Source organism: Trichoplusia ni, chromosome 20 (assembly GCF_003590095.1).
Source record: "Trichoplusia ni isolate ovarian cell line Hi5 chromosome 20, tn1, whole genome shotgun sequence".
NCBI lineage: Eukaryota > Metazoa > Arthropoda > Insecta > Lepidoptera > Noctuidae > Trichoplusia > Trichoplusia ni.
Window position 1 is genome coordinate 2675272 of NC_039497.1, and position 12316 is coordinate 2687587.

Genomic DNA, 12316 nt, shown 5'->3' on the forward strand with positions numbered 1-12316 from the left:
AACTTTTTACGTTTCTGTGGTTGTGTAGATAATACGTTTAACACAATTAGGTGCATCGACAAGGCTTCCTTGGCTGAGAAGGCAGTCCATCATGATCAAGGGTACGGAGAAGTCAGTTCCAAGCAACATGGCCGCGGGTGAGAGATTTTTGAAACATATACAGCCTCTTTTGACCTGATTCATACTCCTTACTGAAACGTCAATTAGTTGAAATGACTGTTCCTTATCATTCCGTCTCTGACATTTAAATGTGTTAAAAAGAGATAAGTAAATAGATATTAAAACGTTTTCTCGTGTTAGTTTTCAGTATTTATAAATAGTCAGCAGAAAAAAATACATTTCATGTAAATTTGAATTTCTTAAGTCATAATTTAGATGGTTCTCAGTACAATTTAATTTTTCCATATGTTTTCATGATAATTTACAATTGTTACTGTGACTAGACAATTTTGACATTGAAATATCTGGTCTTTATGCTCATAATTATGCGTCGCATTGTCTAGTTGGTTCCGAGTTGTAAACGTGAAACATATGAGTATTATTTTATCTGTTAATATAATTGCGCATTCAATGAATAAAGTTCTTCTAGACTAATATCTTAATGCACTTAAATAATGTGTCAAGTTGTTTGTTCGCGATGGGCTCCTAAACTGCTGACCTGATTTCAATCAAAAATATTATTCCTCTTTAAATACTAGTAATTAGCTATATTCGGTTAGCTTGGAAGCCGACTCCAAAATAGTTGAAAAGGCTAAAAATGATTTTTTATTTAAAACTCGAGTAGCATCACCTAAACTTCGAGTGTAAAAGAATTATATCAAAAAGGGAGAATTATCTTACATTTGTCACCACCTACGTTCTTAACAACGAATTATATAACAAAGTCAACAAATTAATTCTTATCACTTTAATTCAAATTATAGCCGCCATACTTCTCTACAATTATCAGGCAATAAACTTTATGTCAGCAAATAGTTGTCATTGTATTTGCACCTAAGGTAAAGACCGCACGCGCGTACAAAACGCTCGAAACGCGGGGTGTTTCACATACATTCAAGTTACGTGCTCCACGCCAAACCCGAGTGTCACGGGTTCAATCTCCGCGTAAGACAAGCATTTGTCATTTGTGTACATGATTTGAATGCTTGTGGAACCCGCGACTTTTAAAATCTTACGGAGAGAGTCGTTTTGAAAAATAACGAAAGAACGACCGGTTGCGCTCCAGTAGTGCCAGCAGAAGTAGAAACTTGAATATTAACGGTGTATATTTTTTGATATTTTGGAATGGGAATAATTATTATTTGTGGTAGAATACAAAATTTATATATTGCGCCATCGATGCATCATGAATTCATGACTGAATTCATATTTACACAGATTGTGGAGTTATAAAATGCTTTATAATACTTTACAAGGACGCCCAAAAATTCTCTAAAAGAGAGCTAGTTGGTGTTTTTTCCTTACCCTAGCCATGGTCCTTTAATACTTGTGTATTAAAATATTTAGAAAAACAAAACAAAAGTACTTCGTTTATTGTTAATTGTTATTATTGTGAACTCCGCTTTATCACCGAGTAGGAATAAACAATATTTTTATTGAAGTATCTGCTTACAATGCAACAATACCGGTGAATGACTTCCCAGTTTAAACTCGTGCACAACAACAGTTAACAAAGTATTATAAACCAGATGTTTAGCTGTTATAGTTATACTAGCTGACCCAGCAAACGTTGTTTTGCCTAATAAATTATTTCTAGTTGTATGTATTTTTTAATGCCACATTATAAAAAATAAAGACAAAAAATATCGTTTTAGTGTGCGTAACCCTTATCACTTAGGGGTATGAAAAATAGATGTTGTTCTATTCTCAGACCTACCCAATATGTATACAAAATTTCATAAAAATCGCTCGAACGGTTTCGGAGGAGTACGGTAACTAATATCGTGACACGGGAATTTTATATATTAGAAAAAGAAGATAAATTTAAAAACATTCAGCTTTTTTAACTAGCCTATGCTAATCTAAGGTTTTTTGGTGTGAAGAATATCAAACATACACACACATACTTGCCCATTTATAATGTCATGATCATACACACACATAAATATGTGTATGGATATAAAAGATAGTTTAAAGGTTAAAGGAACAAACCCTATCCAAGGATTCGATGCATATCCGTCCTTCTGTCACGAGGCTGTATTTCACGAACTAACACGGTGAAAATTTTCACTGATTTTGTTTTCCGCTATAGCAGAAAATAATAATGTAAATGGTCAGTCAGTCATCAACGAATGACAATTTTATTTTCAAATAAGTTTTTCTTAGCCTTTAACTAACTTGACTCGTTAGGAAGATTTTCAAACTCAAAAGGTATCTATTTGAGATATTACCGGCCTCAACTGGAATATATTGCTTACTTTCTTTTAGACAACTCTTTTTTTTGTTACCGCATTAAGAAATTCAATCCTTGTGCCACGAACATACAAATCACATGCACAAAGACACCCAAACTCAGAACAAGCATTTGTGGATCACAAAAATCCTTGTCCCGGGATCGAAGCCGCCACACATAGCGCTCAGTAACCACTCAGCTATCCGTGCAGTCGAAAACTCTTCTACAGATTTTATAATTGTAAACTAAGCTTTATTTGCAGACTATCTCTGAATCTCGCGATAACGTTATATAGACCGAGGACACATCTCACAGCTGAGACACAGACACTACACAACAATGCTGTTATCTGTGCCCTTGCCCTAATGCCGCATCGCATTTACACAGCTCCTTGGCGACATACCGATGTACCGCATCCAATAATTATGGACTACCGATCCATGGTCTACGTGCATAATTTATTGAAAATAATCTACATGTTGCCATTGTCACTGAATACCTACATAAGTGAAGTATTTAATATCTATCTATACTATAAATGTGAAAGTATCTCTTTCTGGCTTCCACGCCGAAACAACTGAACCGATTTTAATGAAATTTGGTATACAGATAATTAATCTAGAATCAAGAAAATCGTTTCATCCAATCGGAAGTTCTAAGGTAACAAATTCCTAGTTGGATATAAAATAATACTCGTTTGCAAGTTAACAATGAAATCTTTTTAATTATTATTTATTTTGGCATTTGTTTCATCACGATGACATCTGTTTCAGTCCAGTGACAGTGACATCGCAACTTGGCATATCTAAGACATAGTATTGTTTTCCCGAAGACGTGGATCGTGCGAGGGAAAGTTTTATGATGCATTTAAAATGACGTCACAAATGCTCTAAAAGGAAACCAAAGTATTCTAGGTTTATCCATAGGTAACATCCCACTACTGGGCTTCCCATATACAAAGCTTAAACTGTCAGAGGATGCGTGTACTCCTAAACATGAAATTATTCTAATTTGTGAGTTAACACTACGCAGCTCCTAGACAATTTCGTTCACCTTAGTATACACAATTCGGAGTAAGATTGTAAGCCGCCAGTGGGACTCTTTAAAAAAATTGATTTAATCCCCGATGCAAAAATAAAGATGTAATACGATTGACGAGTCTCCCTGTCCTTGGGTATAGAAATGTGTTATAAGTTTTTGACGTGACGGTGTGTCAGTCTGTCTGTCTCGCAGTTTGTCAGTCTATGTGTTGTATCATAGGTCTCGAACGGATGTTGCGATTCAATTGAGTTTGTTTTGTATTAATGGTAAAATAGGTCCAAGTGTCCTTCGACAAGATTGACAAAAATCGGTCTAGCCATTTTGAAATGTGGGGCTGAAAGTTTTTAATTTGGGGAGTTTTAACTAAGTGCTAATTATGACAGTATTTCATCGTTAAGAATACTTCTAAATAACCATAATGAGTAGCAAATTAGCCAAGTCGTTACAATAAACTAGATTCCGAATCATTAGGTGACGGTATACTGAGAATCGATAATGTCCACTTGAGACCCTAGTTATCGTAATGTGTGTTATTATAGTGGCCTGTTGGTCTAGTGGTAAGTGGCCCTGACTGGTGTACCGGAGATCGTGGGTTCGATTTTCACTCAGGACAAATGTTAGTGTAATTTATTCGCTTCCAAGTCGGTTATAGAAGAAAAATATTTCTCCTTTAACAGAGTCGAATAAAAGTTAATGTGTTACTCCAAGATGGCAGCTACCTCCTCACCAAATTTAATCGAAATCGGATCAGAAGTTTTTGAGTGTAGAGTTAATATACATCTACACTACATACAAACACTCTCACATACTTTCGCATTTATAACATGCTGATAAGGAACTTGTATTAACTCAAATGTTCATTCTAATTCTATTTAAATATAGATAAAGACACGGCTTCTTACTTACTAAATACATTTCGACATCCTCATCATATCAAAACACCAACTATAGTATTGCATCAAACCCGTATGTCACACTTGCCCCTGCCGTCACGTAGCCACTAATTACCTAATTACATCATCTCATATAAAGTATTGTATTACCTCCAATAACTATGGACTTTTCCTGCGGGTCTCACCGGATTTTATTATCACATTTTCCAGTAGTTAATTTTCAAAATTTAAAAAAAACGTTCTTATTCTAAATATTCGTTTTCAAGTACTTACGAAACTTTATATTACTGACTCTAGTTGCGTGGTTTCAAACTGTCAATTCAATCTATACTAATATATAAAGCTGAAGAGTTTGTTTGTTTGTTTGTTTGAACGCGCTAATCTCAGGAACTACTGGTTCAGATTGAAAAAATCTTTTTGTGTTCAGTAGACCATTCATCGAGGAAGGATTTAGGCTATATAACATCACGCTGCACCTAATAGAAGCAAAAATACAATGGAAAATGTGGCAAAAACGGGGAGAAATATTAATCTTCGAGGGCTTTCGTTCAAAAATTCCTAACTTATAATATATCTTCTAACCACGCGGACGAAGTCGCGGGCAACAGCTAGTAATATAATATTCGACATCTGTTACCTACACAACGCCATCTAGTTTCAAACTAAGTAGAGCTTGTATGATAAAATATAATTTAGTATAGTTTAAATCGATAAATAATAGAGATAAATTTACACCCAAACTAACAACAAATGGTTGTCATCACACAAACATGTCCTTGTATGGGAAGCGAACCCACGACCTCCGGTATAGCAATCAGTGCCCAAGACTAACAGGCCAGTCATACCCTCCACACGAAACTCTTTTAATAATACTTTTTATTCATAATTTCCTGTATAACTATACAACAATAACAGGTCAGAAAACTAGTATAAAAAACTGATCTAACATATTTCTAGCCGAGTTTTAGATATTCTAGTATTTGGCAATCAAGTTTGTGTGTTTTTATATGGGTAGTTGACCGGCCATGATATTTTAGCATATTGAACAAATGCTACTGATGACGTAGTATTGAAATGTCAAAATAATATTCTCCATATCTTGATCTATTATAGGGATGATGACATTTTTTTTCAATGACTTTCATTTAGTTTAATAAATCCTTACTAATATTATAAATGCTTAATCATATACTTAATCACGCAAAAACGGCTGAACAGATTTGAATGACATTTGGCATGCATATAGCCATTGACATGAAAAAGAACATAAGCTACCGGTTATTTCGATTTTTACACGCTTTTTATTAGCTTCACCTGTATGTTTGTCTGTTTGTTTGTAACCGACTTCTTTGGGCGCGATTTTGACCCACTTTAAACGGCCAGATGTCGTTCAAACTTTGTAGATTTATTGAGGACCGATGACAATACACTAATTTGATAAAATTATTCCATTTTTTAATTAGCAAAATATGATTTTTACTTTATATAAAAAAAATCGATCGTAAAGCACTCTCTGATGCTTCGCATCAGATCGTCATGCAATAGTTTAAAATTAAAAAAAACAAGCTATTATAAATAATCCAAACTAAAAAGTAGAAAATAAATAATAGTTTAAAAAAACTAAAAAACTGAATTATAATTTAAATGAATTTAAATTAATAATACTGTGAATAAAAAAAATATTTTATTAAAAAAAAGCGTGGTGCGCTTTTTAAGATATTATCGAAATGATAATCACTCTACTCATATCTGTCAATAAAATATCTATAACCATTGACACCCCACGCTTTTTTTAAAATAAAATATTTTATTTTATTCACACTATTATTAATTTATATTCATTGAAATTTTTAACACTATTTTCTTAATTTAAATTCATTTTCTATTTTTTAGTTCGGTTTTCTATAAAAAGCGTGTTTTTTAGTTTTTTTAAACTATTATTGTAATAGTTCCCGAGGGAAATTTGAAAAGGTGTGTAAGGCTATTAGATCACTCACTAAAATGGAAATACATCCCATTTCCATTGAAACAGGGACCATCGGACGCTGTAAACTGAAGTTCACGCAGACGGAGCCGCGGGCAACAGCTAGTAATATATAGCTACTATGATTTGTTTCATTTGGCCGAACACTGTTTAATTCGGAACAGATTCGTCATTATTATAACAAGTCAGGCAATCAATAATAATTATATTGTTACTTCACTAACGCGTGATAGTTCCGCCTTATAGTTAATTTAATTTAATTCAAGAAGTCTTTCAGTATACATTATATGGGTTTATATAAATTATGCTGAATTATGAAACTTATTTCAAACGAATATATTATTTACTAGCTGTTGCCTGCGACTTCGTCCGCGTGGTTAGAAGATATACGTTAGGAATTTTTGAACGAAAGCCCTCGAAGATTAATATTTTCTCCCGTTTTTGCCACATTTTTCATTGTATCTTCGCTCCTATTAGTTGCAGCGTGATGTTATATAGCCTTAAACCTTCCTCGATTAATGATCTATTGAACACAAAACGCTTTTTTCGATTTGAACCAGTAGTTCCTGAGATTAGCGCGTTCAAACAAACAAACATACAAACTCTAGCTTTATATATTGGTATATAGATATCACATCAACATCTTAGTCTTCCAGCTTAGCGACGAGCTCCTCATAGTTTAGGAGGTACACAGAAAATTTAATCAAAATACAAGTCAATTTTTTTTAATACAATTCGCTGGCAGAATATTAGTATAACATATGTTTAAGGGTTTGAATATCGTTTCAATATGTCCCAAATTATTTTTAAGGTATAAAAGTCATAAATTTATTGTGTATAAAATGACATATTATAGTTATTTTAATGTCGTAAACAGGATAATAAGGTCTTCGCCAAAGTCACACGCGCTTGACTTGCCAAGAGTACCGATTCAATCAGGTTTATCGTTCAGAGCGACAACTTGTTTCAGGTCTATGTGTACATTCTACTTGCCATATGTAATAGACGTTGTAGGTCCTACCTCAAGTTAAAATTGGTTGTATAATCGTAGGTCAAGACCAATGTCACATTAACATTCACCAAGAAATAAATCGACTTTCGTGTTGTTAGAGTTCCGTAATTGAAAGGTAAAAACGGAAACCTACTACGGAGGTGGGTCGTTAGTTTGTTTCTCTATCCGTCCGTCTGTGACCAGACTATACACCGTGATTTTTTAGTCGTCTTACAAAAGCAGCCCAGTTCATGTATCCAATGACTAGAATACGTTCATGATAAAAATTGGTATTTATGAGATTTGAATAAATTTAAAATGCAATTTTTATTCAATATTATGATGCAATTCGTAGTTTTTTAGAAACACAGCTCTGTTGCGAGCGCGGTCCGAGCCTTGTAACAATGGCGAGGGGCGCGGGTGGCGGCGTTTTTATCATTTATAAGAGTATATTTCAGTTTAATTTTTCTTCGTACTTATTATTTTAGTTGATGATAAAAAATAATAATCGCGGCTAGGGGTATTTTACGTCGGATACATGAACTGGGCTACTTTTGTAAGACGACTAAAAATCACCGTGTATATCATAAACTAAGTGATAGATAGTTGCTTTTTTAACAACAAATACCGATATTAAGCAACGGTTGTTACGGTTATTAAATAATGTTACCCCACCGAGGGATCCCGCCGCGTCTGCTCATGATTAAGGACTCCGGTTGGGTTCGAAACTAGGGCTACCCCGATACATAAACCTTATGCAGGTATATTAGTTTATACACTTGAATTTGAAAATTGTCTGGACTTTAAAAGAGACTGCGACCCCTGAGTTGGTTTCGACATTTTTTAGGGTAGTCAGCTAGGAAATTTCGGCTCCATCGTTCTCAAAAAAGACATGTAAAAGAGATAAAATATCCTATTTGCAGAATAAATAATTTCATTTCATTTCAAATAAGCGTGAGTAAACCGTTACATCATTTAATAATTAATGATTCTCACGATGGTTGTTCCGGTCATTTTGTTGGTGACCGACTGATTTGTTAATCTTTAGGCTGTTTGTACGGAACCCCTCTGTGCCGCGACTCCCACTCGCACATGACTGGTTTTTTTATTTATTTATAATTCTAAGTTTCCCACATTAAGGCTAGATGTCAGAATATTAATGACACGACTGTCGAAGGTCACCGTGGGACGAACGGGATTGAAGACTTTAATATGGTGGTTGCCACAATCCCTATTTTTTGCGCTGATTTTCGATCGAGAGAAAGTCGAGATGTCGTGCTCATAAATTGAACTTGCAACGACTAGCCAGTATTATGCATAAATTGATCACCTGAAAATATTCTTTAAACCTAAAAAAAGTAGATGGGACATTTCACATTCCTCATCACATCTTAGGCATCTTGTCAAATCGCCTAGATTGTGTTTTCGTGGGGCAAATATGCACTGTACTTCAGTGATCTGCTGCTAATTATTTGTGTTTGTGTATTGTGATCTTAAATATAGTTTTTAAGTCTTACAAACCATTGAGTCTTATGTTACTTGAATAAAGAAAGTTCTATCCCATTCTATAGCTGCCAAAAAATATCTTGAGTCCTCTTTGAATCATTGAGAACCTCCGGTTATAGAACTAAATTGTCTCAAGTGACATACAATATTTTCGGTAGTAGTATTGCTCTATACTCATATTCGTTCCCACGCCAGCAGCCAATGTTATCGACACATTTTGACCGGCAAGGTAACTGAATTAACCTTCCGATCAATCACAGCAGAAAGCAATAGACCGCGTCTAGGAACTCCTAAAGCACTAAAGCCGATACCACTTTCACAAAAACGCGACCTTGACAACCAAAAATATCCACGACATATACAACAAACATCTCTTTAATTATATTACAAGTACGCCAAAAGCATACCCCAAGGCGGCTTATTAAATATCAATTAGAATTTAAATGAAAGCATTTTGTAGAGTCAGCGAAAAAGTTTGGTTAATCGAAGCAATTTTTTAGCTGTGATTTATTTTATAAGTAGCTGACCCATGCGAGGTATTTTTTAATCAATATATGAAGAGTGAACCCACAAATATTTTTTCTCTAAATATTATTGGTAAAAGGTGCTCGGAGATGAAAATACTCCTTCCAAAGTGACTAATTTCTAAACTAATAGTTATGTATAGATATGGATTTTTAAAGCTTTTTGACACAATTTTAGCTATTAAATACCTAGAAATTTTGGACAAGTCGCGGAAGAAATCATTGTCCAGTTCATACTAGTATTATAGAGAGACTAGTCGACCCAGCCATAGTGTGTTTTCCAAGTAGGGGTTTATAGCAGAGGGTTAAAATATGCAATGGGGCACTACTCCTTACCTAGCCTAATTGTTTTTGTAAAGGCGGGCAAGATATTTATCTTTCTAGAGAGATAAAATCAATGCTATCCTATTCGCAAACCTACCCAATATGCACACGGTTCGAAACAGTTTAACTACTCAACTACTTAGATATACATAGATATAGTTGTGACTCTTCTGAGTCAATCATGATACGAGGAATGATTTAGATTAATAGAAAGCAACATTATTTTTGAAGTTGTAATACAATATTATTCCAAAATATAGCGATTCACTAAGCTCATCGTAGATATTACTTTTTTTTTTATTACCGTTTCTCTCAACACGTCTGTCTCTATTATAAATCTGTTGCTCGCAGTAAGAACGTCGCTCTTGCCGAGTTGTTGACCGCCTGAGATTTGGCCTCACAGAATCTACTGTGACTACGATAAAAAAACAGGCATCAGGTTTTGAAGATTAATTAAATAATAAGAATTACGACGGCGGGACACAGACCCGATGTATATTTTACATACAAGCTTATAGCACAGACTTTCATTGAACAAGAAGTTTAATTATAACGATGAAAACTACAAACGTATTTTTTTTAAATAAAATAAAAAAATGTTTACGAAAATCTACTTTAATTACTATTTCAACATATTTGACAAAAAAAAAGGCATTGAAATTAAAAAAATACAGCTGAAGGTTTACCCTTACCGCTTTTTAAAGATTAGAAGACAACCTGTGATAACATTAACCTGGGCGAATTTGAAAACGACTAACCTTAACCTACTCTCTTACCTACCAGCATGAAGTGACAAAGACATATTTAAAAGAAAAGTATTTTCCGATCTTATACCTATGACGTAGTATGATAGGCATCAACATAGGCTTGAATATTATAAATCTATGTATTTAAAACAATTGAAATCTCGGCCGCCTTATCAGCCACAGGTGGCGACCATCGAATCGATTTAAACAAACGTACGACACTGGCAACATGTTACTGTGAAGATTAGGTATATTTTCCATCGGTTGTTATAAAGCGGAGTCTAATTGATGCCGCCTCAAATGTGTACGCGATTTGAATAGCAACGACGTGCCGGAGAAAAGTTTGAAAGAAAAAAGTTGATATTTTTTTTTGAGAAAAAGAAAATGATTTTGCTAAATACGTTTGCTGTGCTAACGGTACTTCTTGGTGAGTGATTTTTTTCTTTCAAGTGTTTGTTTTTAAGTTGAGATTAAGACTGATATTACGAGTGTTAAATAGTAAATTTTATTCTTTAATGGGACCAAGTCAATAGGGAAGTAGACCCGGGATTTTCCCAAGTAAACTGTAAAATCGCAAATGAAATTACATTGTGAAAGTTGTCGGTTTATATCTATTTAATAATGAAATTCAGTTGATTATTAACTGATTAAAAAAGACTATATTCTTAATGGCATTGTTTTGATTTCGTCTTCAATTTTTTTGCGATTTTCTTATTTGATATCTACTATGCAAAACTGATACCTATGTCTCCGTGGTTGTAAAAATATTAATGCTAGCTTTAGCATCCTTCTTTACTTTCATCAAAAATTTAATTATAGAATTAGATAGCCCACATTGTTATGGCGTTTAGACTTGATCTTTGGCATTCTGTTGAGAAGTTTATGAGAGATAGTGTGACAAAGATACATTCGCATTATTTATTTAATTATTTATTCAAAAAAATATTGCATAAAGGTAGACTTAAAAGCCTGCCGTACTAGACAACCATAGGATGATGCAGAGGTAACAAGAAGTAGATGCATTCGCCAGGGAAACGCTTCTGCTATTTACAATGGCCAATGAGTGAATGGCAATCGAATTAAATTTGAAATTATAACTATAATTCTCTTAAGGTTTTTGCCAAAACAATAATTGGAAATTTATTGTATTTACCGCGATTGTTCCGTCCCGTACTGAATATCCAGTGATTTTGTTGGAATAATAATTACAAATTTAATATAATTTCCATTCATTCATCGGCCATTGTAAATGCGGAATTTGGGGCCCTGTTGTGTTGTTGTTATACTTTTAATTTATATGTATACTATAGATCGAATAATATAGGTTTAATATAAGGATTATGGGAGCTGAGTTAGTTCCATTTAATATAGTTTCTCCAGAATTTAACTTAATATAATTGTGAATCACTCTATCTTTTTTTTTTTTATAAATGCACTACAATGAACAGTACATTGTTCTGAACCCAAAGTAAGTTGCTAAAGCACTTGTGTTATGGAATTCAGATACAACGAACGTACCACAAACACCCAGACCCGAGACAATGTATAAATGTGAATTTTTACATTGACCCGACCGGGGATCGAACCCGGGACCTCAGAGCTAGCGACACCTTGAAACCGGTGCGTACGCCACTCGACCACGAAGGTCGTCTTATCAATAAACTTCTTTTATTTACGAGCACTTGTTTCTATGGCTGTATAAACAATGGGATATTTGTTTAAGTTTTTAATGAGGTTATGTTTATTTTGGATTCATTTCTAAATAAGTAGTTGAGAAGATGGTAAATTGTATTTTTATTTTTCATTATAGAGTATTTGATGTGGTGAAAGAAGACTTGTTGAGTTTTCAACTATAATAATATTACATTTTTATACTGAAACTAGCTGACCCAGCAAACTTTGTTTTGCCTAATAA

General features: G+C 34.0%; 1 protein-coding gene across 2 annotated transcripts in view; it reads left to right on the forward strand.

The window, feature by feature from the left end:
• LOC113503716 overlaps positions 1-12316 on the forward strand; it is a 55055-nt gene continuing 42739 nt past the window's right edge. The window contains exon 1 of one of the 2 annotated variants that reach the window (XM_026885789.1): positions 1-137. In XM_026885789.1, coding sequence (XP_026741590.1) covers positions 92-137 — 46 coding nt within the window. In that variant the 5' untranslated portion in view covers positions 1-91. Of the gene's footprint in view, positions 138-10767; positions 10829-12316 lie in introns of those variants that run through there. The other variant, XM_026885790.1, reaches the window with a different exon arrangement.